At 62.1% G+C, this 27742-nt stretch overlaps 3 protein-coding genes and 1 long non-coding RNA gene across 21 annotated transcripts; 2 read left to right on the top strand and 2 right to left on the bottom strand.

Annotated features, from left to right (window-relative positions):
* Positions 1 to 290: 290 nt before the first annotated feature.
* LOC101968060 (carbonyl reductase [NADPH] 2) lies at positions 291 to 19068 on the bottom strand. 4 transcript variants are annotated; one of them, XM_078041392.1, is made up of 9 exons: positions 5075 to 19068; positions 2325 to 4176; positions 1798 to 1895; positions 1536 to 1690; positions 1412 to 1454; positions 1234 to 1333; positions 1081 to 1145; positions 871 to 988; positions 291 to 755 (listed from the first exon to the last, which is right to left on the bottom strand). In XM_078041392.1, exons 2-9 carry the CDS (start codon positions 2374 to 2376, stop codon positions 316 to 318), a joined length of 1071 nt encoding a protein of 356 aa, XP_077897518.1. In that variant the 5' UTR covers positions 2377 to 4176; positions 5075 to 19068; the 3' UTR covers positions 291 to 315. The 4 variants fall into 4 exon arrangements, with proteins under 4 accessions (XP_077897518.1, XP_040124256.2, XP_077897519.1 ...); XM_040268322.2 differs by having other exon boundaries at positions 3317 to 4176; XM_005332686.4 differs by having other exon boundaries at positions 549 to 795.
* Positions 4164 to 5502, top strand: LOC144375923 (uncharacterized). Its single transcript, XR_013435779.1, has 2 exons — positions 4164 to 4303; positions 4707 to 5502. It is a non-coding gene; the product is annotated as an uncharacterized LOC144375923 (long non-coding RNA).
* A 146-nt stretch (positions 19069 to 19214) lies between the features above and the next one.
* Rfng (RFNG O-fucosylpeptide 3-beta-N-acetylglucosaminyltransferase) lies at positions 19215 to 22602 on the bottom strand. 3 transcript variants are annotated; one of them, XM_078041389.1, is made up of 8 exons: positions 22315 to 22602; positions 21989 to 22217; positions 21590 to 21692; positions 21346 to 21499; positions 21163 to 21251; positions 20915 to 21080; positions 20548 to 20633; positions 19215 to 20471 (listed from the first exon to the last, which is right to left on the bottom strand). In XM_078041389.1, exons 1-8 carry the CDS (start codon positions 22564 to 22566, stop codon positions 20390 to 20392), a joined length of 1161 nt encoding a protein of 386 aa, XP_077897515.1. In that variant the 5' UTR covers positions 22567 to 22602; the 3' UTR covers positions 19215 to 20389. The 3 variants fall into 3 exon arrangements, with proteins under 3 accessions (XP_077897515.1, XP_077897517.1, XP_077897516.1); XM_078041391.1 differs by having other exon boundaries at positions 22169 to 22217; positions 22315 to 22597; XM_078041390.1 differs by having other exon boundaries at positions 21590 to 21695; positions 22169 to 22217; positions 22315 to 22596.
* On the top strand, positions 22205 to 27574 carry Gps1 (G protein pathway suppressor 1). Of its 13 annotated transcripts, none has more exons than XM_078041384.1 (14): positions 22205 to 22339; positions 23519 to 23611; positions 24095 to 24276; positions 24782 to 24958; positions 25036 to 25171; positions 25258 to 25335; positions 25487 to 25547; positions 25958 to 26043; positions 26157 to 26251; positions 26364 to 26469; positions 26542 to 26622; positions 26704 to 26841; positions 26916 to 27050; positions 27126 to 27574. In XM_078041384.1, the coding sequence occupies exons 2-14, from the start codon at positions 23534 to 23536 to the stop codon at positions 27198 to 27200; spliced, it is 1428 nt and encodes a 475-aa protein (XP_077897510.1). In that variant the 5' UTR covers positions 22205 to 22339; positions 23519 to 23533; the 3' UTR covers positions 27201 to 27574. The 13 variants fall into 13 exon arrangements, with proteins under 13 accessions (XP_077897510.1, XP_077897503.1, XP_077897509.1 ...); XM_078041377.1 differs by having other exon boundaries at positions 23519 to 23687; XM_078041383.1 differs by lacking the exon at positions 22205 to 22339 and adding an exon at positions 22614 to 22748 and having other exon boundaries at positions 24794 to 24958; positions 25490 to 25547.
* Positions 27575 to 27742: the final 168 nt, after the last annotated feature.

Raw genomic sequence — 27742 nt, 5'->3', positions numbered from 1 at the left:
AGGAGGGACAGACTTGATCCACCGCCCTCCCCGCTGCCTCTGAACGCTGGGCTCCTCTGGCCGAGCGTCCTCCCGGGTCCAGCACCTCTCCCCTCCCCTGCACCCTGGGTGAGCCGCAGGGGAGGGAGGTCGCTGCAGGCTGCTCCCGGCCTTTTGCCTCTGCCCTGGGCTGGATGAGCATGCGGGAGGGGCGTCCGCCCTTTGGCCACGAGGCGGGGTCAGCAGCTTCCCGGGCGTGCGGTCGCTGTTCCCCCGGCCCAGCGTCGCAACGCGCCCACCCAGAGCGCTGGTTCGGGGAAAATAGCGTCCATTTATTTATTTAGACAAAGAGGCAGCGGTGGGCCTGAGGGCTCGGGATGCGGTGGTCTGTGGGGCCCGCATCGTGGCGCGGCCGTGGGCCAGGACTGGGAGACGTGTCGGGGGGCGTTGGGCCGAGGGCGGGGCGGGGCTAGGGGCAGGGCGTGGGCGGGGCGTAGATTGAGGGTGGGGCTTAACAGGGGCGGGAGCAGAAAGGTGGGGAGGGCTGGGCGTGGTGCCCCCCTGGACGTGCGCGGCGGCGGGCGTGGAGGTGGGAGGGGCCGTGGTGTGGAGGCGGGGCTTGCACGGGTGGGGGTGCGGGGGCCAAGGGCCCGGCTTGGGAGGGGCGAGCCCGACAGCCCAGCCAGCGGGTGGCCGGGCCTGCTGGCTTGCCCTAGGAGGCCAGGTAGCCGTTGTCCACCAGGATGCTGGAGCCGCTGGTAGAGGCGCTACTGTCGCTGAGCAGGAAGAGGATGCTGTTCACTACATCCTCCACCTCTGCGGGGCGCCGGACCGGTCAGTCTGTCGGGCTCAGCCGTCCGACACGCCCCACCCGCGCCTTCCTCCCCAGACCTGCAAACTTCCTCAATGGGTGGCGCTCCTTCAGCTTTCGGGAGAACTCAGGGTCCGCCGAGACTTTCTTGCCCATGGCCGTCAGAACCACCGTGGGATTCACCGAGTTCACTCGGATCTGGGACCAGGGACCAGAGGCGGCAACCTCAGCTGGTGGTTACTAACCCACGACCTCTGTGTCCCTCTAGTGCCCCCTCAGGCTTGGCTCACCTTGTATGGCCCTAGCTCCATGGCCATGGCTTTGGTCAACATGGTCATTGCACCCTTGGTGGAGCCTGCACGGGGACAGCATTGAGAACCCCTGAGGGACTGAGCCCTCCTTCCAGGGAGGCCCAGCCCCAGAGCCAGGGGCTCTGCACTCACTGTAGGCAGCCAGGCTGGGGAAAGGGACGTAGGCCACCATGCTGGAGACGTTGACAATGGATCCTGGCACTCCCCGGTCTATCATGCCTCTGGCCACGATCTGTCAGCCAAGAGTGGGGCAGCTCACCTCAGCCGACCCACCCACCCTGTGACTGGCCCACACCTCCCACAGGCTCACCTGAGACACCTGGAACACAGAACGCAGATTCACATTGAAGGACCTGGCAGGAGAGAGGGACCATGCTCTGCCCACCTGTGCTAGGTGGCCTCTCCCCAGCCAGAGCGCTCTTCCCACCTCCTACCTGTCAAAGGCCTCCTTGGTGACCTCCAGGAAGGGCTGCATCAGGGCCACAGCAGCATTGTTCACCAGCAGGTCCACAGGGCCCACACCGCCCAGTGCCCGCTCAGTGGCCTCCCAGTCTCCCAGGTCCACACACAAGGGCTCCACTCCAGGACACTGTGGGAGATGTTGCATGGAGGCCTGTGGGTGGTGCCAGCAGGCTCCTGTGGCATCCCTGAGGGTGCGGAGGGCAGGCCTGGCCCCAGCAGGGCTGTGAGCCTCACCTCTTTGGACAGGCTGACCAGATCAGCGTTGGTGCGGCTCACAGCCACCACTCTGGCTCCTGAGGCCTGCAGGGCCTTCACAGTGTCCCGTCCAATCCCTGCAGGATGGGATTCAGTGGAGAGGTGGCCCTACACACCTGGTCAGGGCTGGGGTGCGGGGAGCAGGTGCAGGTGAGAGTTGCAGCCCCTCCCACCCTGGAATGAGCAGGGAGGTGATGCTGGTCAGAGGGCAGTGGGCCAGGATGAAGTGGAGCAGGGACTGACCGGAGTCAGGCCCAGGACAGCTCCCTCCCACCAGGCCCAAGGGAGAAGGCAGTATCTGGACCCCCATCTGCCAGCCTGGGTCTGGCTGAGGCCAGGGTGAGCTCTCCCGTCTCTGTGGGCTGGGGAGGGACTCCAGCCCTGGGTGGGTGCAGTCAGGTGCTGGAGGGTGAGCTGTGACAAGGTCACCACGGGCCTCTGTGTGGCTTGGTGTCTGGTGGCCCTGTTCTCCCCAGCACCTAGCACGCACACACTGGCTCACTTACCTTTCCCTGCTCCTGTCACCAGAGCCCGCAGGCCACTAAAACTCGGCTGCATGGTGCTGCCTCTCAGCCTGGTCGTGCGGTGAGGGGAGGACTTGGGTTTTTATAGACTTGCCTGGCAGGCAGGGCAGGGGTGGGACCAGAGCCAGGAAGGCCTGGCAAAGGTGGCATCACCCACTTCCTTCAAGGACGGCCCTCCTTACTCCCTGACGTGGCAGTCAGATGCTTTGTTGGGATTTGGAGAATGAATTTAAAACAGCAAAGTGTGCGTGTGGAGGGGTAGACACAGAGAGGGCTGGGGGTTCTGTTGGGCGTCTCCCTGAGAACTTCCCAGCCTTTCAGGTAAGGAGCCCCTAATGCAACATGGCGGCGGGCCAGTGGCCAGTGGGCAGGTAACAAGGAGTTTCGAAAATTTTCTAATTGCTCCTCCCTTCTTCCGTGCCCGTGGACAGCGCGTGCCTCCCATGAATCTCATGCAGGGTGGACGTGGTGCACCGTAGGCAATGACCTGACCTTGGCCGTGATGGCCCGGGGGCTTCCTGTTTAAGATAACTGACTCTCACTTCCTACCTAAGCTAGCACCGGCTGGCAGTCAAGTGCCTCATCTTTGTCCCTGCTGTCTGTGTGAGCCTTTCAACCTCCAACCAGGACCCTTGGCTGCTCAGGGTGGTCAGTGCTATGGCCAGCTAAGTGCTTTACCAAAAGACACCCCCAGCCTGGAATGGTGTCCACTGGTCTCGTCTGCACAGAGGCCTTTCCCTTAACACCGTTCTGCTACTAGGCCAGAAGAGGAAGCCGGTCTGTGCCCAGTGGGAAGGGGGTGTAGCGCCACACTCAGCACCGCACCCTGGACTGGCTCTGCTGCCCGGGGTGGGGACGGGCACCCAGAGTGCAGCGGCAGGGAGCCTCGTCAGGAGCCAGCTGGGAAGACGGGCCTGTGTACCTCGCGCCACCTGCCATGCACCTGGAGGTCACTGAGCCTGAGTCCTCCTCACCTGTCCTTGCCAGGTGGTTCCGGAGTGTGGAGGCTCCTGCTCCAGCAGCAGCCCCAGGAGGTGTCCTTCTGGGAGCCAATGGCCGGCATTGGGGCGGGCGGTCTAGCCCCACAGTCAGGAGGCTCAGCAGGCCCACCCAGCTCTGAAAGGAAAGTGGCCAGGGGGTCTTTATTGTGGCGCTGATTAACAGGGAAGGATGAGAGAGAGAGACAGACAGACGGACGGACAGCAGGGAAAGAGAAGAAAGAGGGGGGAGAGTTTTATGGCCCAAATCCAGTGGGGTCTCTGGTCTGCAAGCTGACTTGTTGGCGTGTAACCATCTGGGGTCACACGGCAGGGCTGAGGGTGTCCTCTTCTGCCTTCAGGCGGACGGGCAGGGGTCAGATGTGGGTTTCTTTCACACCAGACGGGTGGGGGTCGAGTGTCCAGCCTTGACGGGGGTCAGCGTGTCCAGCCCTGAGGCCACCTGCAGCTGACATTCCTGCAGCCTGCCCTGCAGCTAACTGGCTCCACTCTGGGGAGCCCCCAAGAGTGAGTCCAGGCCCTTGGACGACAGGGACCAATGCCTCTGTCCAGGGGAGTCAGGGCAGGGCACGGGGACCCTGTCAGGCAGAGGCCCTGACTCACAGGCCTGGACCAGCAGGTAGGCCCCCGCCCTGAAGCCGAGCCTCTAACCCAGAGCCAGACGCCCAAGGAGACATTCACCAGTGGACTGGTCACTCTGCTCTGCCATCCTGCCCTCTGAAACCTCTCGGGCCTCCGGGAGAGTCGTGCCCTTGACCTGTGGCTCCTGAGGAGGTGCAGGAGATCTTGGCCTGGGCCGGGGTCAGGCAGAGAGCTCGGCTGGGGTTTCCCTTCACCTGTGTCAGAAATTTAGGGGGTTTGTTTTAGGAATTTGGTTTTTTTAATTGTTGATGGACCTTTATTCTATTCACTTATTTGTTCACATGTGGTGCTGAGAATCGAACCCGGTGCCTCCCATGCCAGGTAAGTGGGCTTCCACTGAGCTGCAGCCCCAGCCCCTAGAGACTGAGTTTTGAAAGGGCAGATCACGAGGTTCCTGGGGCTCTGGGGAGCAGAGGGTAAAGAGGCAGAGACTGGAAATCAGCTCTGTCAAGGGTCTACCCCACCCACACAGGTGGGGACCCTGAGGGCCTGGTGTGGCTGGGGTCAGGCTCCCATTTAAAACAGAGAAGCAGTCCTGGGATCCCAGTGGCTTGGGAGGCTGAGTCAGGAGGGTCACAAGTTTGAGGCCAGCCTGGGCAACTTAGGGAGGCCCTGTCTCAAAATAAGAAATAAAAAGGATTTGAGGGTACAGCTCAGTGGTAGAGCATCCGTGGAGAATCCCAGGACCAGGTGCCAGCTCCACTGTGCCCCTGACCCCCACTAGCAGCCATCTCCAGATGACCTGGGCCATCCCAGTGGTGAGATTCACACCATCCCAGTGGCTCTGATTCCGAGGGACCTGCCTGGCCCGAGTCACTAACACGTCCCTCTGGGAGTGTCCCTCAACGTCTGCGGCTTGGAACCGGAGGCACACAGCAGCTCACAAACATCTCCCGGCCTCCAGTGAAAACCACACAGCACCCAGCCCCACCACCCGGCCACGTCCCCCTGCTGACCCATGAGCAGATGCTCCCCACTGCAGTTTCCATGTTTAGACCGTCCAGCCGCAGGGTGTTATGCAGTAAGGACTCGCTTCAGGACAAACTCCTGTGCGTCCTGGGAAGCTGCCGCCTTTCAAGAGTCAGAACGTACCTTCAAAGTCCTCGTTTCGTCTCAGCGGAAGCTCTTTGGAAGAACGAAGGAGCAGCCAGCCAAGGCCATCAGGTCACTGCGACTCCGGCAGCCCGTGTGGACCTGGTCGTTCCAGGGCTGAAGGGAGCACCCGGGCCTTTCTGGCGACGTCTGACCAGGTGCTCCATGACCTGGAGCGGAGCATGCTCAGAAATGCGCCTTTCCCAGGCCTCCTCCGCCAAACACCAGGACCCTCTGCGGGGACAGCATCTCTCTGAAAGGAGCCGCCCCGTGCTGTCCTTGCTCACCTGCTGCAGGTCACAGGCCCCACAGTGCCATCTCCCGCTTTGCAGTTTGGCTCTGCACTCACCAAGTGCAGCACAAGGACTTCCTTCTCCCCTGCACTGTTTGGGGGCCATTTGCCAAGTAACACCCCATCAGCCCCCAAATAGTTAGTGTCTGTCTCTTTTGACCATTGCCTTGGCCTGCACAGCCACAGCCCTCGAGCTGTGAGGTGGACCGGGCATCCGCCGTGGGGCCTGCAGCTCTCCCCACATACACGTTTATAAAGTGACCCCTGCCTGGCTCAGTGGCCAGCTGAGGCAGGGCAGAGGTCAGGCGGTCAGTGTAGGTAACAGGGTGGGGTGGAGAGGGAGGTGGCCTCTGTGACGGTGCTCCTGGGCACTCTGGGCGTCCCTGCCCTTGGTCACGTACACACAGGGGAGACAATGACTAGAGGGGTCTGGAGTCTGTAAAGAAGTCACACCCCCCACAGGCTCTGGCTCAGAGTCCCCGCTCCCCCGGGAGAAGCCTGTCTCCACCGTGTTCTGTGTGGGGACAGGGACCCTCCTGAGCCCCAGGGCGGTCACCAGGAGGGGGGCTGTCCCCCGCCCTGCTTGCCCTTTCTGCCTGAGGCTCTGACGGAGGGCAGCGGCCTTGGCTGGCAGCCCTGGGTTTGGGTTTGCCTCGTCAAGGGGCCCTCTTGACGGGGAGCCTGTAAGGCCAGGCTCGGGGACCCCATCGACCGACCGCCAGGAGCCGAATGCGATGCCGTCACACAAGAGTCTGCTGCAAGCTGCAGCCTGGACTCAACCGTTCCCGACGCAGCGGTCCCGGGAGTGAGTCCCGGTCCTGTGTCCAGTGAGACCTTATAGGTTTTGGGGGGTCCTCTGTGTGTCACAACATCACAGCAAGTCATTCCACACCGCGGGAAAGTCACACAACAACTCCTGACACTGGTCAGCACCTTCACCGGGGAGCAGGTTGGCTAGGTGACTGGTTAGTTCAAGGGGTGGACAGGTTTGAACCGACTGGTGTAGGCCTCGAGGGGCTGCCAGAGTACAAAGGGAGCCCTGGGAGGGCTGGGCGTCTGGGTGTCTGGCTCTGGCTGGCTGCTGCTAGGCCCCCGTCAGGCCTCAGGCCTTCTTGGGTCTTTCAGGAACTTGCATTTGCTCAGTCAAGGACAGAGGACTCAGCAGGGAGCTTGTGGCCCAGGAACAGGTTTTCCAAGGTCAAGGGTCACCCTCCCTATGGACAGGCCTGCTGAGGTAGAGGCTGCTCTTTCAAAAATGGAGTCACATCAGTTCCTCCAACCTCACGGGACAGACCTGAGTCTGGAGCACCCCTGGGGATGTCAGCTGCTCCCCACTTCCAGACACGAAAGCCCACGGCCACCGCTGCCCAGCTGCGTCCTCCGAATCTGAGCTGAAGGCCTGCGGTGGCCACGCCGATTTAGCCCTGTGTAGGGAGAGGGATCTGGCATCTAGGCACGCCATGCGCCAACCCGTCACGGACACCCTGTCCCTCGGCTCCCTTCTGCTCCGGGTCCTGCAGTCACACGGCCACCGCACTGCTGTTCCTTTCTCCCAGGAAGCACCTCGGCTGGCCAAGCGGCCAAGCCCGGGCACTGACCGTGCCAGCGTGGAGCCTCACCTGGGTCACACGGGGTGGGAGCACCAAGGGTGCCCCGGGTCCCCCGAGTCAAGATGTCCTTCGTGGCAGATGGTGTGCCCCGGGCAGCCCAGCCTCTGGACGGTCAGCAGCAAGTGCCCAGCTGGAAGGGCCTCTTTTGCCCCGGGGTTGGCTCACCTGTGTGAAGCACCTCGGGAGCCAGTGCAGTACCCACTTCAGTTAGGGACCGTCCTCGCGTCCCCTGGGAAGCACTCCTGCGGGGGGTCAGGACTGCTTTCCGGCGTGGAGCCTGGGTTGCAGAAGTGGGAGGCAGACATTTTGCCAGTGGGTCCTGGGGGAGCAGGGAGAGGAGGGCTCCCACCTGCCCCTGCCCCTGGGGCCTGCGCCTGGCTCTGGGAGAGAAAGCGTGTGCACCGTGTGATTGACCGCTCAGAGTCCACGCTGGAGGACGCTGCCCAACCCCCGCCTGGCCACCAGGGGCACAGCACCGAAGAGCGTCCCTCCTTCCTCCGGCTCAGGGACTGTTGAGGCGTTCCCTGGATTTCCAGTTCTGTGGTTGACAGATGTGACAACCCCCACTGGTGACAGGCAGCTCTGGTCACAGGGTGACTGGTGGCCCGTGCCTACGTGTTCAGTCTCTAAGTCCCAGAAGCAAACCTCATAGCAGATGCTCCTAAAGATGAGAATAGTTGTCAGCTGCTAATGCGTCGTGCCGCGAGTCACCTGGGGGACCTGCCGCAGGCTCTGTCACGTGTGGCCAGGGCAGCCTGGTCTGTTCCTGGCCTTCCCCTGTGACGACCTCCCACTGCCTCCTCCTGAGCAGCCGGGGCGCCTCGGGCAGCGGCGTGCTCTCTCAGGTGGCCGGGTGGATTCCTGCCTTCTGGGACGCACGTCCTATCCAAGGCCCAGGGCAGGTCCAGTGCGCTCCGGGGGCCGTGGCCTGTGTGCTCCTTAGGATGAGGACCTGGCGTCTCCTGAGCTTGTGACGCCCTGGAGAGCCGGACACGTGCCCTGAGGGTGCTTGGGAGCAGGGGGCCGTCGCGCATCAGCAGGCGGAGCAGCAGGTGTGACTGCAGTCCCTCCTGCCATCTGCCCGGGCCGGGCTCCGTCTGCTCTCTGAGCAGCTGAGGAGGGAGAGGGGGACACGTGTTTTCACGTCTGTGAGCAGGACTTGCCGAGCGGCTGCTGATCCCGGGGATCCCTTTTGGAATGTGTCCTGCCCCTGGTCACCCTCAGGAAGGCAGAGTCCATTCCAACAACTTCTAGGGGCCTTTCCCACGACCGTGCGCGTGTCCACCTCAATAGTGCACCCCTGCCGTAACACCCGTGTGCCCCCAGAGCTCACGCCGACCTCCCTGGGCCCCGACTCTGGTTGTGGACCACAGTGGGGCCACGGGATTCCAGCAGGGAGCAGTCGCCCTGCAGAGGGCTGCTGCTGCCTCTCGGGGAGGCTAAGAGGAAGGACTGCCCACTAGAGTTCCAGCTGCGTCATGCCCAGGGACCATCAGCTCCCCGCCCCCATCCCCAAGTCCCTTTTTCCAAATAACGTCACATCATCTGACGGGCCTCTCCAGCCCTGCTGTGGCCGCTGTGGGACTCTGAGATTCCACATTGCTGTCCTTCCACACAGGGGACGGGCGCTGGGTGGCGGCCACATCCCTGGGCCAGGTCGGAGCCTGCAGGTGGAGCCACCACAGAACTCATCGGGACAGTGCTCTGTCCTGGACTTCCTGGGGGAGGCCAGCAGGGAGGCCAGCGTGCTCCCTGGCCAGCCTGGGCTCTGCAGGCAGGCCCTCGCACAGGCACACCCACACCCACACACGTGTGCACTCGCACACACTCTGACACGGGAAGGAGGGGCTGGGGCCGCTGGTGGGTGGCAGAAGCCGCGTCCCCAGGAGAGCCTGGGCTGGGCCGCTCCCTGGGAGCCCTCCCTGCACCTGGGCTGGGCGAGACCCCCCCAGCCTCTGGGCTTGATTCCTTCCGCGGAGCCCCAGAGAGGGAGGCTTTGCTGCCTTCCTGTTCTCAGAGTGTGCAGGGAGCTTGGTGGGGCCCCTGAAACCGGACCCCAAGCTCCCCAGGGGACACGTGGGCTGCCTCAGCCAGGGACAAGGGACTCAGGGAAGGGCGGGGGTGTCAGGGTTCCCGGCAGAGCCAGGAAGGAGGGCCCCTCCCCAGGGAGGGTGTGAGAAGGCCACCCAGCTCTGGGCCCAGGACAGTGCAGCAGGACGGACGCGGGGAAGGATCGCAGACGCCCAGGGCCCAGGCTGTGTCCCCACTGGGAGCCCAAGTCCATGGGGGTGACTGAAGAGGCCCCTGGGCCTCCACCCTGGGTCCGGCCCGTCCCTCCTGCACACCTGACTTTCACCCCAGCCCCCACCCGTCACTGCCTGGCGGCTCAGCCCAAGTCCCACCTGCCCAGGCCCTTCCTCGTCTTTGGCCCCCGGGTTCTCCTCTGCCAGTGTCCCCAGGACCAGTCATCTGGTGACCTCTGGGCCTCCACCCTCGCTGGCCTCCCCAGGTCTGTGGGGCCTGAACCTGCCCAGGGCCCAGCCGGTGGCTCCAGGCTCCCGTCTCCCTGGGCACTTGCTGCTGGTCTCCCGTATCCCCTGCCTTCTCGGCCTCTGGGCTCAGTGGAGGGTCAGTTTGTCCAATGTTTGGACCCTCTGCACCCCCCCATGTCTTCCAGGATCAGGGGTCATCCATGTCCCCTGCCTTGCATGAGGCTGACTCTGGAGGGCAGGTCCTGTCCATCACTGCTCTGGGTCTCGTCTGTGAGTGAGTGGACGCGTGGGCAGAGGCCCGGGTGGAGGACGACCCCCAGGGACAGAGCCAGAATCCACCTCTCTGTGGCTGCAGAGAGCACAGGCGGCCCCCGAGCAGGTGCTCAGGGTGCTGGGGTGCTGGGGAGCGGGTGCTGGACCCAGCCTGATCCGTCCTGAGGTTGGGAGCCATCTTGTCACAAAGCCATGGGAAGCTCATCTCCGTTCACTGTAAAACACGAGGGTTTCTGTTGGCCTGCCGCCATCTGACCAACACTTGCTCGGGGTCCTGCCCGTGCGCGGAGCTGGCCCCCGCCCGGCTCTGCTGGGCCAGGCAACACCCGCCCTCCAGTCCCTGCTGCCCCTCGTCCACTCTGATGGGACTCTGTCTGCTCCGACTGGAGACGCACACCGTGTGGATCCTAAACCTGCCGTCGGCCCTTGTGTGGCGCTTGCCTGGACCCTGCCAGGTCTAAGTCCCCGAGACACCCAGCTTTGTGACGTCGGTGCTATGAAGCCTGCTGCCCTCAGGCCAGCCGCGGTCCTCTGGCCCGGCTGCTCGAGAGGCAGTCGCTGGTCAGCTCTCTTGGGCATGCGGTACAGCGAGCTTTGATCTGGGGTGAGGTTGGAGTAGGAGCAGGTGCAGGGCGGCTCAGGGTGACCACCAGAAGGCCCGGTGCCCTTTCTCCGCGGCCTGGGCCTAGGAGGTGGGAGGGGCTTGCTGCCGTCTCGCCACAGTGCGGGGAGAGCGCTGGGTGTGGGCGAGCAGTGTGCCGGGTTCACTAGGAGGAGGGCACTCGAGCTGCGACTGCCCGGGCGCAGGCCTGCAGTTCAGAGCGTCTGCATCCCCTTCCCTGGGGGAGAGGAGAACGGGAAACTGTAACGGTCAGGGCTTAGCAAGTTCTCTCCAGGGGACCCCGTGGGCTTGGAGAACTTGTGGTGCCCTGGACAGAGCCCTTGGACCCACAAAGGTTCTCTGTGGACCAGCCGGGCCTGTATGACCCAAGTCCACCCGTGTCCTGAGGACCACCATCGGCCTGCAAAGGAGCTCAGATCCTGGGGACTTGGGAGGAGCAGAAGCGATGGTTCTCTCCCTGGGGTCCGGCAGGCTCCCGCCATCCGAGGGAGCTGCTGTTCTCACTCAGGGCACCGTGTCGGGCGGCCATCTCCCTTCAGCATGGGAGCCACAGCACAGGGCTGGGTGGCAGGGGCTTTCTGGAGCAGGCCCCGCTGAGCGCCAGCTCAAGGGGACCCCAGGAGGGGACAGCTGTCCCAGTCACCACGCCCCTCTGGCCCTGGTGCAGGCACACACTGTGAGCACGTGCCTGGGGCTCCTGGGGGACGCAGGGACGTGCACTCAGGAGCGGGTGTGTACACACAGAAACTCTGGCACCCGGGCCCGAGGGCGCACACCCCACGCGCACACAGGACAGGCAGGCCCCAGGCACACGCGGGTACCCACGTTCCAAGAAGGCACACCGGCACTCCCGTGAATCCACGTGTATGTGCACATGGGCACACTCGGACACGCGTGAGCGCACACGTCCACAGGCACTTTTGGCCCACAGAGGTGGAGTCAGCAGCTCCACCCTAGATGCTGCTCTTCCTGAGGGACCACAGGCTTGGCCATGACCCTGTCCCGGGCTTGGCTTCCTGCAGGACCGTCTCCCCAGCAGGTGACAGCAGGCTCCCGTGGCCGGCTGGTTCAGGGAGTCCTCTGCAGGCAGCCAGCCGCAGAGAGGGTTTCGGAGACGGCTCCTGCTGCCCTGGCCTCTGGCGGCTCCCAGGCTCCTGGCCGGGCCTGGTCTGGAGCCTCTGAAGGTAGCAGTGTGAGGGGCTGGGAAAGACCCTGCTCCCGGGGGAAGCTGGGGCACCCCAAGGCCTTGCTTTGTTTCTTCTGGACAATGAGGGGTTCAAGAGCATCCGGTCCAAACTGGTTTTTTTTTTTTTTTTTGGCACCAAGGATTAAACCCAGGGGCACTGACCACTGAGCCAGGTCCCCACCCTATTTTGTATTTTATTTAGAGACAGGTCTCACTGAGTTGCTAAGTGCCTCGATGAATTGCTGAGGCTGGCTTTGAACTGGAGATCCTCCTGCCTCAGCCTCCTGAGCTGCTGGGACCACAGGTGTGTGCCACAGCGCCTGGCTCCAGTCCAAACTTCTATCGGGTGGCTGTCCTGTCCTTTGCTCTTGGGACAGTCCTGTGTGACCAGAAACCACCAGGACCTGCTGTCCCCAGCATGGACGGATGGGACAGGCCCCTCGGTTCCAGTCCTGTCTTCTGAGCTTCACTGGCACGTGGAGGGAGGGGTCTTGGAGGTCGGTGGCCCTTGGAGCTGAGGGAGGCCTGAGTCTGGGGGTACGAGGGCTCGGTGCTGTGCCCAGGGCTGGGCTGGCCGAGAGCCTGGGCATGAGGTCAGATTGGAGGCCGAGGCCTCTCCCGTCCTTCTCCAGGCACCCTAACCTCCTGCCTCCACCGGCAGCTGAGTCCCCGACCCTGCTGTGGGGTCTCTGCCCGCCAGGAGCAGCCCTGCTGGCAGCCTGGCAGAAGCTTTAGGGCAGTGCTGGGGGCGCGTGGGAGGCAGGATCCCCTGGTCCTCTGCCCCGGGATACAGCGGCTTTGCTGGTGGGAAAGGCCAACCCACCCTGTTACATAATGGGATCATAACAGGACTCCGCCGCGGGCTCCCAGAGGCTAAGCTCTTCTGAGTGGGCAGGGCCGGCTACAGAGCGGGTAAAGAGATACCGTGGGAAAGGCCAGCCCCGTCTCCTGGGATCGGCCCTGGGGGCAGGGTGTCGGGCTACCAACCCCGTGGCCTCTACTTGGAGAAACTGAGGCCCTTGCCCTCAGGGTCAGCATCTGGGTGGGCAGGTCCTGGGTGTGAGGAGGGGTCTCTTCCCGGCAGACTCCCACCCCAGCGCTCAGTCCCCGGGAGAGGACTGGCCCTTCCCTCAGCCTGACGTCCTGGGAGGGCAGAACCCTGCTCCCTCTCCCCCAGCCAGCCCAGGCCAGAAGCACCCGGGTCCTCTCAGGCCCCAAGGGCCACTCCAGCCAGTGCCCACGACGGGGCTGTCCCCTCTCCAGAGCAGAGTGCAACAAGCCCCAAACAGCCAGGCCCTGTCCCCCTCAGCTGGACCCTGTGCACAGTCACTGCTCCAGCTGGGTGGCCGGCGTCCAGTGGGAGGCTCAGGCTGCCAGCCCCTCAGCCTGGACACGCAGCAGCCGTCCTGACCAGGGCCCAGGTACCTTCCCAGTGTGACTTCTTTCAGGAACATCTTGCAGTGTTCAGTGTATTAGTCGTTTGTCTGGTTGTTCAATTTATTCCTATATGATTGGTTCTTTTAAATTCAAAATGCAATTGTCTTGATTTCGGTTTTGAATGTTCCTTACTATTGCATGCTGACCTTGCATTCCACAACTTTGCTCAATTCTTTTTTGGTCCTGGGGATGAACCCAGGGCCTCCAGTGTGTCAGGCAAGTGCTCTGCCACTGATCTACCCGCAGTTCCAGATGCGGTTTTCTTAATTCTTTTATCAGCTATAACCGTTATTCTGTGGTGATTTAGTATTTTCTAGATATAAAATCAAATCATTGCAAATAGAGATAGTCCTTCTTCTTCCTAACTTGGGTACCTATTCCCAGACTGTTTTATTGCAGTAAGATGCACATAGTATGCAGCCTGGTAGGGACGCGCATCTGTCATCCCAGCACCCTGGAGACACGGCCGGAGGGCGTGGGTCACAGACTAGCCTCAGCAATTTAGGAAAATCCTGTCTGAAAACCAGCGGACCAGCCACAGAGCAGACCCCTTCCCAGCTCAGCTGTGTAAGTGTGCGCCTGGCGCCTGGGTGCAGGGTGCTAGATGCCGGGGTGCGGGGTGAGCGTTCCCTCTGCTGCCTCCGCAGCTCTTGAGCGACTTCATTGTGCGCTGTTGGGGATCACAGCCAGCTCTGGTGTCGCCAGGTCAGGCGGCTGCCAACCCCAGCCCTCACCCCCTTCCTGGGGAGGACCTGCCCCTGTGTGTCCTCTCAGCCCCTCAGGGTGCAGGACACGCCAGAGCGCTCCCCCTCCCTCCCTCCTTCTTTTCTGTAAGCAAAACTAATCACAGGGTCTCAGCTCCATGATGAAAGTACAAACGACGGGGCAGACCCAGGCCTCAGAGGGACCAGCCTGGAGTCAGCCGGGCACTGGAGGGCTCATTTCTGGGTACAAAAGTGGCCCAGGTTCCAGAAGGAGCCTGGGTTTGATCGTTTACACTGAGGGTGAGCTGATCCTTGGAGACTGCGGACCTAGTTGTGCAGGCTAAAGTCAGGGGAAGGGAGCTGCTGAGACCCTGGGGTGAGACCTCTAGTCGCGCCGCACAGCGCTCTTTTTCTTCCTCAGGAAGTCCCTGCGCTGGGCCTCCACGTGGGCCTCCACGCAGCACTGATTGGCGAGGGGGGAAGGTCAAGCTCGGGGCCCAGTGTAGCGGCCTCCCTCCTCCAGGACCCACTGGGGCTGGGAAGGAGCTGGGTGAGCCTGGGGAGGGAGAAGGCCGGCTCTCCCCTGGGGCCTCGTTACTGGGAAAGACTTACTCCGGGCAGAGGTTCAGGTTTGGCTGATTTTCTTCCCCCTCCCAAGCCACGCTCTCTCCACGTCTCTGGCCAGGGGTTGTCTGGTAGGAATGTTATTCTCCATAACCCTTCCTTTCCTTCCTCCCCGTCTTCCCACCTTCCTTCCTGTTCCACACAGGTCTCTCTCTGTGGCCCAGGCTGGTCTCCAGACCCTGGGCTCAAGTGAGCCTCCTGTCTCAGCCTCCCTAGCTGGGACTACAGGTGTGCCACCATGATGAACTTCCTTTGTAGAGCTGAATGGCATTCCATAATGTGGATGGCCTGTCCATTCATTGGTGGGTGGACACTTGGGCTGCTTCTGTGCCGGCTGTCATTGCTGTGGGCATGGAGTACGAGCACTCCCAGGACCCTGATTTCAGTTTTGGGGGTATATATCTTCAATTGGAGCTGCTGGGCCACGTGGGGAGCTGCCAGACTGTCCCCGACAGCAGTGGCCCTACTTTCCTTTCTTCTCACCTTTTTTGAACTGGGGACTGAACCCTGGGCTCTGCCTCTGAGCTGCTCTCAGCCCTTCTCATCTCATGCTCCAACCTCCTGCCTCGGCCCGGGAACCTCTGGGATGACAGGTGTGTCCCTGTGCGGGCTCAGTTAACATTCTTACCAACTGTGCGCCGGGCCTCCGAGGTCCCCATTCTCCCCTGCAGCCTGGCGCAGTCATCCCAGGGAGGGGAGAGCACCTGGCGGCTAGAGCTGCTGAGTGTCCGCTCTGTAGCTGGCCACGGGGCCCTTGGGAGAGGGTCTCCAGGCCTGCACCTGCTCTGTGAATCCTCTGCTTCTTCCTGACAGCAGCCCCTACCACACAGCGACCGTGAACACTCCCGCAGTCTCTTTGGGCTGCCCTTTTACTTTTGATGCCATTCTTGGGTACAACAGTCTGTGTGTGCGAAGGGGCCAGGAGCCCGGGGCTGTGGGCACTGGCTAGGCACACACTGCTGCTGGGCTGCGCCCCCCCACTCTGGGTGCCCTGGCTCTGGCTTGGCCCTTGGTCTTTCGCGTTTTAATTCTGGTAAGTGGTATCAGCCAAGGCCGTGCCCTCCTCTCATGTAGGAATCCAGTTTCCACACGCACTCGTTGGAAAACCTATCCTTCCCGTGGAGCGACCTGCACCTGGCCTGGCGCCCCAGGCTCCCTTCTGTGCCCTGGTCTTCTCCTCAGGGTCCGGGACCCAGCTGGCAGCTGCTGGTGAATCAGGAAACAAAGGAGTCCCCCCCCCCCCCAGGACTGTTTGGGCTTCTTGGGCCCCTTGAGATTTCCTACGCGATTACAAATAAATTCTAAGACTCTGAGAAAAAAGTCATGGAGTCTTGACCAGGATGGCCCTGAATCTGCGCATCACCTGGACAGGTGACTGTCGGGCCTGATAGAAGGGTCAGGGTGCATTTTTGCCACATGGATGTCGGTTTCCCAGCACTTTCTATGCAAAAGGCTTTTTCTATCGCTGGGTAGATTTGCTGGCAATGATCCTGCAGTGTGCACGCTGCTCTGCCCAGGATCGTCCCTGGCTTCTGGGCACCAGCCACTCTCCCCCTTCCTGGCCCTCAGCACACGGGTGCAGTGGAGGCCCCCCCTCGGGAGCTCAGCGCCCCCCACTGGCTGCTGAGTACCCATGCACACGTAGGCGTCAGTGTTTTCATGTGTTTGTCGGAGCTGGAAGCAGGTCCTGCTGGCCTTGGGGTAGGAGTTGGGAAAGGTCCTCTATTTGCTGAGTCTCATATTGATAGTAGCCCTCCCTTGAATGTCTAGTAAATCGGACCATCTCGTCCTGGAGATCTCTTTGCGGAAATGTTTGTTAATAAAATCGAATTATAAAGGCTGGGGATGTTGTTCAGCGGTAGAGAACGTGTCTAGTACGTGCAAGGCCCTGGGTTCAATCCATAGCACCAATAAATAAATAAATAAATAAAACTAGGGCTCAACACTGTGCTCTTCCAATCTTACACTCACTACCTTGACTCACTCCCCCGCCCCGTCCTGGGGTTGAGCCCAGGAGTGCTCTACCTCCCAGCCCTTTTGACATTGTGATAAGGCTTCCCCAAGTTCCCGGGGCTGGCCTACACCGTGTGGTCCTCCTGCCCCCCTCTGGAGGTGCTGGGAATACAGGCGTGCCCCCCGCCCACCCCGACTGACTTCTTGGGTAACACCAAAGGTCTCCCCACCACCACCTTCCTTTCTGTATCTTGGCTAGGAATCACACTGCACCTTGATCTTGTGTGACCAGCCAGGCTTGGACCTTCCCAGACCTGATGAACAAGGTGTCTGACGTCCTGAGCTCCACCCCTGGCCCCTGGCCGCAGACACAGGCAGAGGACCCCTCTGCTGCTGTCCCCAGGATGAGCTGCAGCACCAGGTTGCCCCCAGGCGTGCTTTGGACAGATCCCCGGTGCCCAGTGCTGCTTGGGCCTCTCAACCAGCCCATCTCGGGAGCCTTTGGGCAGTCCCTATGGTTTTCATCACACTCAGAGTTGTGCAACCACGGAATCAACTCATGCTCAGCCGTGGCTGCCAGGAAACAGACCTCTCCTGCAGCTTAGGGGCAACGCCTTCTGCAGAGTCTATTTTTTGAGAGAAAGTAAAATGTTTTAAGTGACTTGTCTGAGGCTGGCCACCTCTGGGTGCCAGAGTTGGGGCTCCAGCAGGTCCAGCGGCCTGAGCACCCGTGTCCCCGCCTCAGAGCAGAGCCAGAGGGCAGGTCCCTGAGCCTGGCCTTAGCCAGGAAGTGGTCCATCAGCCACTGAGTTTTACTGTTGCAGTGCTGGGACTGAACCCAGCTCTTTTCTCATTTTGAGACAGAGCTCCCTAAATTGCCAAGGCGGCCACTCAAACTGCCCCCTCTGTGCATCTGTGAATAATGTCCTCTTTTAAGCAAATATTGGTTCGGGGTTACACATAAAATTTAGCGAGGGGTGAATTTGCAAGTAATCTGCAAGTAGTGGGCGCCAACTGTTTGCATCAGTTCTTCCTATCTGGCCCTGGAGCCCTCCCCAGCTTGCTGGCCAGGTCCAACCTATGGGCACTGGTCCTCAGGTGCCTGGTGGGCAGTCACATCGGGGGTACTGAAGCTTAGTAGAGGCTTGTCCAGAGAATGACCAAGTACACAGGTGCTGGAGCCCAGGGACTCATGCACCAGCTGCTACTGAGCTACGTCCCCAGCCCAACAATTTTTAATGTTAGTCAATAATGTTCCACTTCTTTTCTACTTTTTCTATATATCTACTACATGTCCACTGTAGGCAGTTTGTGAAATACAAGACACCAAAGAGAGCCAGTGTTTCACCCACTTCCTCTTTCAGAGGTGGACTAAGCTGCACACCCTGGTGGTCTCCTTCTCTCTGGAAGGCAGGTGCAGCAGCTACCCGGGGGGACACAGCTCCCTTTGGAGGGCACGGGAGCTGGGGCCTCGCAGGGGCTTCTGGGCCGTGGGCTGCTCTGGAGAGGGAGGTCTGGCCTGGCCGCTCCTCTCCTGGGTCCCCCTGGCAAGAGCTGGCAAGGTGCGAGGGGCCTCAGGGTCTCACCACTCCAGGCTGGACAGGAGGGGAGGCACTGACAAGGCATGGCCACTTCCTGTAACCTGCCAGACACCCCAGCCCGTGTGACTTGTGTGGAGGCTGCCTAGGGTGTCACCACGTCTGGGCCCTGGCCTCTCATGCTGTGCGGCTCCTGGGGCCCCAGCTGCCATCTCTAGGTCCCTCCTGCTCCTGAGCTGTGGGTCACCTCTGGGCCCTTCCACTCCTCCCAGCAGTGGTTGCTCTGCAGTCTGAGCGATCCACATGGAAGGGCCCGAGTCTGGGGTGGCCAGTCTTCTCCCAAATTGTGAGTTGCAGGACTGGCTTTGCCTGGGAACAGCTTTTTGGATTAAAGTACAAAATTACCAGTTAGAAAAGTCTGACCATAACTCTGGTGGGCCTAGTCACTCAGAAGAGAGGCTGCAAGACCTCAGGAGCAGCCTCAACGAGGATCAGAAAAGGAGAGAAGCCAGGTGTGGTGGCTGAGGGGCTGAGGCAGGATGTTCAAGAGTTTGAGGCCAGCCTCATCAACTTAAGGAGGCCCTAAGCAACTTAGCAAAACCCCATCCTGAAATAAAGTAGAAAGGGCTGGTAGCTCAGCAGTCACACACCTCCGGGCCCCACCTCCAGAGAGCCCTCCGTGGACAGGTCCCCTCCCCGCCAGCAGCTGAACTCACAGTGGAGAACACCTGGCTGTGAAGACGCCGGGAGTCCATGTGTGCGGGACAGTGGCCCACACCTGGGAGTCGCTGTTCTGGTGGCCTGAGCATGTCCCTAGCCCAAGGACGTGGCTGTGGGGAGGCTGCGGGTAGAGATCCTCATGTGAGGGTGGAAGAAGGGGCCACCCAATCCACTGTGGGGAAGCAAGTGCCAGCTGGCCACACCTCCACTCCAGCAGCCAAAGCAGATGGACGTGGGACACAGGGCCGCCCTCTTGTGGAACCGCTGTCCGGGCGACTTCAGAACTTACTGTTCTCAGGCTTGCTGGTAACTTTTTTTCTTTTGGTATTGGGGATTGAACCCAGGGGTGCTTAACCACTGAGCCACACCCCCAGTAGCCCCTCCCTCCCCCTTAGAAATATATTTAGTAACAGGGTCTCGCTGAGTTGCTGAAGCCTTCACTAAGTTGCTGAGGCTGGCTTTGAACTCACCATCCTCCTGCCTCAGCCTCCTGAGCCACTGGAATTACTGGTGTGTGCCACTGCTCCTGGCTCCCGAGGCTGGTGACCCTTGACCCAGATGTCCTGGGGTGTGCCTTGCTCTGCTCCCCGACTCTGACCTGGCCACACGGTGTGGCTCCCTGCCTTTCACACAGCTGCTCCAACGCACAGGGGCTGGGTCCCAGGAACCCATCGCAAGGTGTAAATGTCCCCAGTGGAAAAAGCATTTAATGCAACACATGGGCCAGCACCCTGGCTTGGCAGCGCAGCTAGGAGCCCAGGTGCCCATCAGATCCCACAGCTGCCTGAGCTGTGGCGTCGTGGCCCAGGTCCGGGGCGGGTCGCAGGTTGTCGGTGGGAAAGGACGGTGTTCCAACCGTAAGGCAGGCTCCCAGCACGGGGCACGTGCTTTCACCCCACGTAAGAACCTAAGCTGAGCCACGGCTAGCGAGTGTACACCTTCTGCACACGTCCACACCTGCCCACCGGGGGCCACCCGTTCTCAGCCGCCCGCACATGGGAGTGCACACCTGTGCATACGCACACAAGGCAACTGCTTCGAGACACGCTGAGAGGGCAGCTAGAGCGCCTGGGACCAGGCCTGAAAAGCTCTCAGAGCCTGAAGGGAGCCGAGCTGGGCAGGAGGGTGGCTGTGGGGAGGACTGCAGGGCCGAGCTGCCACCTGCGGGTGTCCACTGAAATAGGAGCCCAAATGAGCGCGACGGGAGGCTGCACTCGCGATGCAGGGAAGGGGCAGTTCCCCAGCTCCCTGACTGTGGCTGCATTAGGAACCCTGGCCAGGGCGGGAAGGACAGAGCTCCGTGGGGAAGACCTGAGTGTCCAGCAGAATGGGGAAGGGCATCCTGAGGGCCCCAGGGGAGGCTAGCCCTGGAGGCTCTTGGCTGCAAGTGCAGCTTTACGGGGAACATGCCCTGATGCTGGCCCCAGGCCCTACCGAGCGGTCTGTGTGGGGAGGGTGCCCATGAGGCCTACAGGAAAAGCCCCCTCACTGGCCCACAGTCCTCCTGGAGTCCACTCCTGAGCATCCTGCCTGCCTGGCCCTTCTGCAGGTGAGCAGGGAGGCCATAGCCTGGGAGCCTGGGTGTCCAGATGCTGGGCAGAGGCCCCTCCCTGCAGGCGTGATGCTCGGGCTGGGCTGGGGAGGTGCCTGTGGGCCCAGCAGCACCACCGTCCTCCCATCACTCCTCCTTCCACCCCTGGGCAGCCAGAGCACGGGACTTGGTGGTCCTCGCTCACCCGAGCACCTGGCCCCTGAGACTGCGGAGAGGTTGCGGGAGGCCGGCAGAGCATCTGCCCAGCACCTGTACTGGTGGCAAGAGGAAGCCAACCAGGCCCCCCTGGGGGTGGCCACCAGGAGTCCTCAGTCACCGAGAGCTGAGGTCACCCCTCCTCTGCATGGGACACCAGTCCGTGTCTGGGTACAGCAGACAGTGCACAGACTTAAACCTGTGAAGGAAGAAAGCGAAGTCAAGACTGTGGGCCAACACGAGCCCCGGGGGCCCAAAGCCCGCCACCTGCTCACCGTGTGGGGTCTTGCTGCAGACTGAAGCCTCCAGCCACATTCACCACGTTGTGTGGGTTCTCGGGACCCCCATAGCTTAGGGTGACCTGGGAGGACAGGAAGCAGACATGAGGGCCAGCCCTTTCTCCTCTAACCCTACCCCGGGAAGATGCACAGGGGCTCTTTACCTGATGACCTTGTGTCCGGTAGCAAAATGACCTGGCCAGGGTCCCCCCCACCACACAGAAGTCCCAAGGCTGAGCCCTGTACTGCTGCTCAGCTGGGAGAGCACCTGGGTGGTGGGCTGGCCAGCCAGGGTGATGGAGGAGGGTGGGGCAGGTCCAGGGGCAGGAGCGCCCGCTGAGGCGCCAGGGAGCCCAGGGCCTACCTGCTGGAGCACGGCCTCGGGAGGCAGCCTCTGCAGGTTCTCCAGGTGGGAGTGGAAGAGGGAGCTGTGCAGCAGGCGAGCACCCAGCAGCCCCTCCACGATATAGCCCACGGTGCAGTCATCCGGCAGCCGCACCCGCTCAGCAGTGCTCATGAAGCTGCCCAAGCTGCGGGGAAGGCTGGTCAGCTGCTTCAGCCCTCACCCCCATCCCGCCGCCTCCCAGGACCAGCAGCTGGGCCCCTACTCACCTGGCCCACGGGCTCATCTTGAGAGCAAGGCCCCTGCTCAGGCAAAACCCGGCCCCACCAGTGGCAAACCAGAACTTGCCTGTGGTCACCTAGAGACAGGAAGCTCTGGTCAGACCACCCAGGAGAGAGCTCCTCAGCCCTGACCCCCAGCGCCATCCTCAGGCCATCTGCCCCATCACCTACAGTGCCGCCTCCAGGAACCCTCTCGGTGGCCTCGATGGGGTGGTCCAGGCTGGGCCTGCCCAGGTAGACGTCCTGGCTGGGAGAGAAGGCGGACAGCAAATGCAGCAAGCCCTCGGGGTTCACGTAGTTGTCATCATCCACGTGGCAGAACCACCTGCAGGGAGGGCAGTGGTGGACACGGGGCTGGTGGCTGAGAGGGCCCCCACCATTCACCCTGGGTTGGGGGGGGGACACCACCGCCTACTTGCGACCTGACTCGATGAACTTGTCGTACTCCACGGACATCTTGCAGCAGAGCGCCTGGCGGGTTCGCAGGGCCGAGCAGTTGGTGTTGACGACGCGGCCGCCTGCTGAGTTGGCAGAGGGGAAGTGGAGGGTGGACGCCCAGCCTACCCCTGAGGTCGAGGCCAGAGCTCGGTGCCCGGCCGCCCGGCCCACGTCCAGATGCAGCCCGAGCTCAGCCTTGCTCAGCTGGGACTGAACACATAACCGGCCCTTGGGAGTCCAGCAGTGGAAACGGTTCGCGGAGGGGCAGCCCTGACCAGACCTGAAAGGGAAGTTCCCTGCCGGGGAGAGGACGTGGCACTGGCCAGGGGCCCCGGGAAACCTAGCAGTGGCAGTGGTAGTGGCGGGGGAACAGAACCTGGCCGGCAACACGGGGCCCCGGGCGCTGGCCGGCGGGTGGGCGTCCTGGCTGTTCCCTCTGCTGGCGTGTGACCTGGCCAGTGCCTCAGCTCCTGCCACGGGCGGCTGGGGCTGGACCCGGTCGAGGGACGCGTGACACCGGGCGACGCGCGGCAGCACCGACGCAGGGCGCGCTCACCTCCCAGCAGCTGGAGCTCGGGGTCGTCTCCGTCGGTGAAGATGAACGTCTGCGGGAGAGAGGAGCCGTGAGGCGCCCGCGCCCGGGGCCGGCGCAGGCGGGCGCGCAGCTGCGGCGGCGAGCCGAGGGCGCGGCGGGGCGCGCACCTGCCGGCGGGCCCGCGAGATCCAGGTGCGCAGCAGGAGCCGCAGGCGCGGCCCGTGGTTCTTCCGGGTGGTCTTGACGGCGATGAAGACGTCGTCGGGCCGCAGGCGGGGAGCGGCGCGGGTCGGGCCGGGGCCCGGGGCCGGGGCGGGCGCGTGTGGCAGCGGCAGCGGCAGCGGCAGCAGCAGCAGCGCAGCCAGGGCCGCGGCCAGCGCGAGGCAGGCCCGGCACAGCGCGCCCCGCGCGCGGCTCATGCGGCCGCCGCGACCCCGGCGCCGGGGACCGGCTGGCGTGGCCCACGGCCCCTTTAAGAGTGGCCCGCGCCCAGCCCCGCCCTGCGACCCGGAAGCGGCAGCCGCGTCGCCCCGGAAGTGGACGGCGCGCCGCGGCGGGGTGGTGGAAGATGCCGCTGCCGGTTCAGGTGTTTAACCTGCAGGTGATGAGCCGAGGCCGCGCCCGCGCCCTCCAGGCCTGGGGCCGCGAGGAAGGCGGGAGGCCGCGGGGAGGACGAGAGGTCCCGGGGAGGACGAGGAGGCCCCGGGGCCGCGGGGAGGACGAGGAGGCCCCGGGAAGGAGGGCGGGAGGCCTCGAGGACGATGGAGCGGCCGCGGGGAGGACGGGAGGCCGCGGGGAGGACGAGGAGGGCGGGAGGCTGCCGGGCTGAGGCTCCGCGCGCAACGTGGACTGGCCGCGCGGGCTGCGCTCGACCCGGCCCCTCCTCTGCCCTGCGCCAACGCTCCTCGGCCGGCGGCCGGGCGGGCTGCGGTCAGGTCGCGATGCCGGGCAGCCCTGCGCCCAGCTCGGCCTCCTCGTCGGCCTCCGACCTGCGGCCTGGCACGGCCGGGGACTGCAGCCTGAGCGTCAGCCTGTCGGCCTGCACGCTGCTCTCCGAGGTGCCCGCCAGGCCCTGCGCCACCCGATGATCCCTTTCTCCCTCCCCCTGAGGCTGCCCTCACCTCCGTGTGGCTGTTCAGGACAGAGCCTCTGGGGGTCCTCCTGCCTCTGGGGTGAAGGCGGTGGCTGGGAACACAAGCCCACCTGATGTCTGCTTTCCCCCTCAAACCTGGGCAGCCACCAGCCAAGGGGCTTCTTTTGAGCTCCGTCGAGCAGGGGCTGGGGAGGGCAGCACTGGTCGGGGAGTGGTGCTGCTATGTCTTGAAGGACCTGAGAGCTGAAGGTGCCTAAGATGCCTGACCTATGTTACAGGGGGCTGTGGAGCCCATGCAGATTGATGTGGACCCCCAGGAGGATCCCCAGAATGCGCCTGATGTCAACTACGTGGTGGAGAACCCCACCCTGGTACAGAGCCCAGCCGGGGAGAGGCCATCGCAGTCCTGCTGGGTGTCCAGGCCAGAGTCCCACTGCAGTCTGCTCTGTAGGCAGACTGATGCTTTTCCGTGACTTTTCTGGTCTTTCTCTGAACTGGGAGACTCTTCAGCTTTCTGTCACTCATTTATGTTGGGTTCTCAGCCTAGCCTGACATCCTGCACCCACTTCTCACCCACCTGGAGTAGCCCTGACTGTTGAGTCTCATCTCCAGGGAGACTCAGCCTGTTAAATGCCGTTGGCTGCTCAGTCCAGTCCAGTACTAATAAGTGCCATGAGGTGCAGAGCTCTACCATGAGATCTCCACCTACCCAGTGGTCTCAGTACCATCAGGTCCAGTGCCTGTTGTGGACAGTCAGACTTCTCTGTCTGCTGTCTCTGGGCTTGAGATATGGGACCTTGCCTTATTATGCACTGTCCAACCCTCTGTTTGCTTTCTTCTCACTCCTGTGCTAGGATCTGGAGCAGTATGCAGCTAGCTACAGTGGGCTGATGCGCATTGAGCGGCTGCAGTTCATTGCTGACCACTGCCCCCCACTGCGGGTGGAAGCCCTGAAGATGGCCCTTTCCTTCGTGCAGAGGACCTTCAATGTGGATATGTATGAGGAGATACATCGGAAGCTCTCGGAAGCCACCAGGTAAGGCCAGGGTCTTGGTAAAAAAGGCGTTTGTGGTGGGAAGTGTCCGGGGTGGATGTGGTGTTCCCCCTGCTTGGGACTGGCCTGGATGGGGGGAGGGGGCCCTCCCGTGCTCCTGCCATGCCCAGTGCCCTAGCTGTGCAGTGACACAGCAGCACTCCTGCACGTGGTAAGCAGTGCAGGGGCAGGCTGCGCAGGCCCTGCTCATGGTTGGATGGCATGGTTGAATGCATGTGTCCCAAATCCAGACAAGCCACTGTGTTACCTCTCTGGGCTGAAGGAGCTGCACCTGCCTGCATGTTCTAGGGGAGCCCATGGAGCTAGTCCTGTCCTGGAAGCACTCCCCTCTCAGCCGAGGGCTCCTGGGTCAGCAGTTGTCCCTGTGCTCCTGGTACAGGTGGCCCTTTAGCTGGGGTTGGGAATGAGCCTCTTGAGGGCTTGTCTGTGGCTGGCAACATCTGCCCACCTCATTGGCCCCTGTGACCGTCGGCGTCCTGATGGCCAGGTCCTCCCTCAGGGAGCTCCAGAATGCCCCCGATGCCATTCCTGAGAGTGGTGTGGAGCCCCCACCTCTGGACACAGCCTGGGTGGAGGCCACTCGGAAGAAGGCCTTGCTGAAGCTAGAGAAGTTGGACACAGACCTGAAGAACTACAAGGGCAACTCCATCAAGGAGAGCATCAGGTGCTGGCCTGCCCAGGGAAGGGGGTGTCTGGGCCCAGCTGGCCCCCTGCTGTGTCCACTCACAGCCAGGTCTACAGGCGCGGCCACGATGACCTGGGTGATCACTACCTTGACTGTGGGGACCTCAGCAATGCCCTCAAGTGTTACTCCCGCGCCCGAGACTACTGTACGAGTGCCAAGCATGTCATCAATATGTGCCTCAACGTCATCAAGGTGGGCCTCTGGCAGGCAGGGGGCAGCACCGGGTAGCCAGGAGGTGGCAACCCAAGCTCAGTGTAGCCCTGCCCCTTGTTCTCCAGGTCAGTGTCTACTTGCAGAATTGGTCTCATGTGCTGAGCTATGTCAGCAAGGCTGAGTCTACCCCAGAGATTGCTGAGGTAGGGCCCACCTCCTTGGAGACCCTGCTGTGGGAGCCTGACCATTACCCTTTTGTTTTCATTCACCTCTCAGGCTGGGGCTGGGGCCTGGGCTCCCCAGATGAGGAGGGGAGGGGCACAGCCCTCTTATGCATGTGGCTTTCCCCTGCAGCAGCGTGGAGAGCGGGACAGCCAGACCCAAGGCATCCTCACCAAGCTCAAGTGTGCTGCAGGTGAGGCTCTCACCACCCAGAGGTTGCCCAGGCCTGAGTCCTCACCCCTGGGGCAGGAATGGCCCCGTATCACAGCTGGAAGTTACTGGAAGGCTGCAGGGCACTGTTGAATGCACGTGTCCCAAATTCACATACCAGGGCGACACCTGCCAGCATGTGCCTGGGACAAGCCACTGTGTTGCTTTTGGCAGCCCAGCTGGTGTCTCTGAGCCTGGGTGTCTGATGCAGGCAGCAGCAGCAGTTCAAGGCCCTGGGCACCTGGCTTGAGGAGGCATATCTGGAGTATGGAGTTACTTCTGCTTCACAGTTAGGACTGTCTCTAGGTTGGGGGGCACCACTGATGGCCAGGCCTCATGGCAGCTCCAGGCAGCCTAATGCCACCACCCTCTCCCTCATTGCCCCTTCTCTAGGCCTGGCTGAGCTGGCTGCACGCAAATACAAGCAGGCTGCCAAGTGCTTCCTGTTGGCCTCATTCGATCACTGCGACTTCCCTGAGGTGAGGGCGTCCAGGTCACATCGTTGGTCTCCTCTGAATGGGGTCCTAGGTGTTCTCTTGAGGAGGTGATGGGCCAGGTCATCAGTGAACCCATCTCCCTTTTTGCCCCTCAGCTACTTTCCCCCAGCAACGTGGCCATCTATGGAGGTCTGTGCGCATTGGCCACATTTGACCGGCAGGAACTGCAGCGCAATGTCATCTCCAGCAGGTGGGTGGGGTGTGGGGCCCTTCAGCCTTGTGCCTGGAGAGTGGAGCCCTTCCAGCCCTCTGGGTAGAGAGGGCAGGTGGAGGTGTGGGGCTGAGCACTCCGACATCTGCAGCTCCTTCAAGTTATTCCTGGAGCTGGAGCCACAGGTCCGAGACATCATCTTTAAATTCTATGAGTCCAAATACGCTTCATGCCTGAAGATGCTGGATGAGATGAAGGTGAGGGGCAAGGTCCTGGCCCTGCTGGCTGGATTCTGTCCAGCAAGGTCCCTAACCAGCTTTCCTCTGTAGGACAACCTGCTTTTGGACATGTATCTCGCTCCCCACGTCAGAACTCTGTACACCCAGATCCGCAATCGTGCGCTCATCCAGGTAGGCGTAGGGCAAGCAGAGGCTGGTGGGAATGGATGTGCCCCAGAGTGGCAGGCAGCTGTTGCTCTCTCTGCCCCACAGTACTTCAGCCCTTATGTGTCAGCTGACATGCACAAGATGGCCGCAGCCTTCAACACCACAGTGGCAGCACTGGAGGATGAGCTCACACAGCTCATTCTGGAAGGACTCATTAACGCCCGCATCGACTCACATAGCAAGGTGGCTAGGGGGCTGTGGGGCCAAGGGTGCCTGTTGGGCCCCTATTGGGCCCCGCTGAACCTGTCCCTGCACAGATCCTGTATGCTCGGGATGTGGATCAGCGCAGTACCACCTTTGAGAAGTCTTTGCTGATGGGGAAGGAGTTCCAGCGACGCGCCAAGGCCATGATCCTGAGGGCAGCTGTGCTACGCAACCAGATCCATGTCAAGGTGAGCAGCTGGGGGCATTAGGGAGCGGGTAGCACCTGTGCATCCCCTGGCTGAGCTCTCTCCTGTCCACTGCAGTCCCCTCCCAGAGAAGGGAGCCAGGGGGAGCTGACTCCGGCCAACAGCCAGTCCCGGATGAGCACCAACATGTGAGGGGCACCCAGCGGCCTCCAGGATGGTTTGCACACCCCTTCCCTGCCCCCTTGGACATGCTCCTGGGCTTCCTGCCTGCTTGCCTTGAGGAGCTTGAGCAGCCTGACTTCTGGGTGCCACTCCTGAGCTTCTAGCCAGGCTTCTATGTGTCCCTCCACCTGGCAGGACTCTGTGCTAGGGCCTGAGGAGGCAGACAGGGTGCCTGCTGTGGCCACAAAGGACCGACCTCATGGGCTTCCATGCCCAGGGAACAGACTCCATGCAGTGCCCAGGCTCCTGCCTGGCAGCACGGTCTCCCACACCCTTCCTGTTCACATGTTGTTTGGATTGCAGACTGTCAACTGCAGCATACAATAAAGAGTAGACTGATGGTTGCTCTGGCTGTTTCCTGCTGTGGCCACTTGGATTGCACCTGGGTTGCTTTTGGCTTCTGTGGGCCCCCTCCAGCTGTCACCAGGTCTCCTGTGGAATGCTCTCTGGAGACTCTTGGGGAGGTTGGGTGAAGCCCTAATTTCCCAGCTGTGTCCTGCAGAGGCTTTAGT

This window comes from Ictidomys tridecemlineatus, chromosome 3 (genome assembly GCF_052094955.1).
Source record: "Ictidomys tridecemlineatus isolate mIctTri1 chromosome 3, mIctTri1.hap1, whole genome shotgun sequence".
NCBI classification, from domain to species: Eukaryota; Metazoa; Chordata; class Mammalia; order Rodentia; family Sciuridae; genus Ictidomys; species Ictidomys tridecemlineatus.
The sequence above is the reverse complement of the archived record's forward strand: the minus strand, read 5'-3'. Positions and strand labels throughout refer to the sequence as shown.

Coding starts and splice junctions, on each gene's coding strand:
- Rfng (XM_078041389.1), bottom strand. CDS start 22,566: ATGAGCCGCGCGCGGGGCGCGCTGTGCCGGGCCTGCCTCGCGCTGGCC. Junction 21,081..21,162: donor AAGATGAGCCCGTGGGCCAG/GTGAGTAGGGGC, acceptor CCTTCCCCGCAG/CTTGGGCAGCTTCATGAGCA. Junction 20,634..20,914: donor CCGAGGCCGTGCTCCAGCAG/GTAGGCCCTGGG, acceptor CTGTCCTCCCAG/GTCACCCTAAGCTATGGGGG.
- Gps1 (XM_078041385.1), top strand. CDS start 22,909: ATGGAGCGGCCGCGGGGAGGACGGGAGGCCGCGGGGAGGACGAGGAGG. Junction 23,206..23,518: donor CCTGCACGCTGCTCTCCGAG/GTGCCCGCCAGG, acceptor CCTATGTTACAG/GGGGCTGTGGAGCCCATGCA. Junction 26,470..26,541: donor AGATGCTGGATGAGATGAAG/GTGAGGGGCAAG, acceptor TTTCCTCTGTAG/GACAACCTGCTTTTGGACAT.
- LOC101968060 (XM_078041392.1), bottom strand. CDS start 2,376: ATGCAGCCGAGTTTTAGTGGCCTGCGGGCTCTGGTGACAGGAGCAGGG. Junction 1,896..2,324: donor GGTGACAGGAGCAGGGAAAG/GTAAGTGAGCCA, acceptor CCCATCCTGCAG/GGATTGGACGGGACACTGTG. Junction 1,691..1,797: donor TGGTCAGCCTGTCCAAAGAG/GTGAGGCTCACA, acceptor CATCTCCCACAG/TGTCCTGGAGTGGAGCCCTT.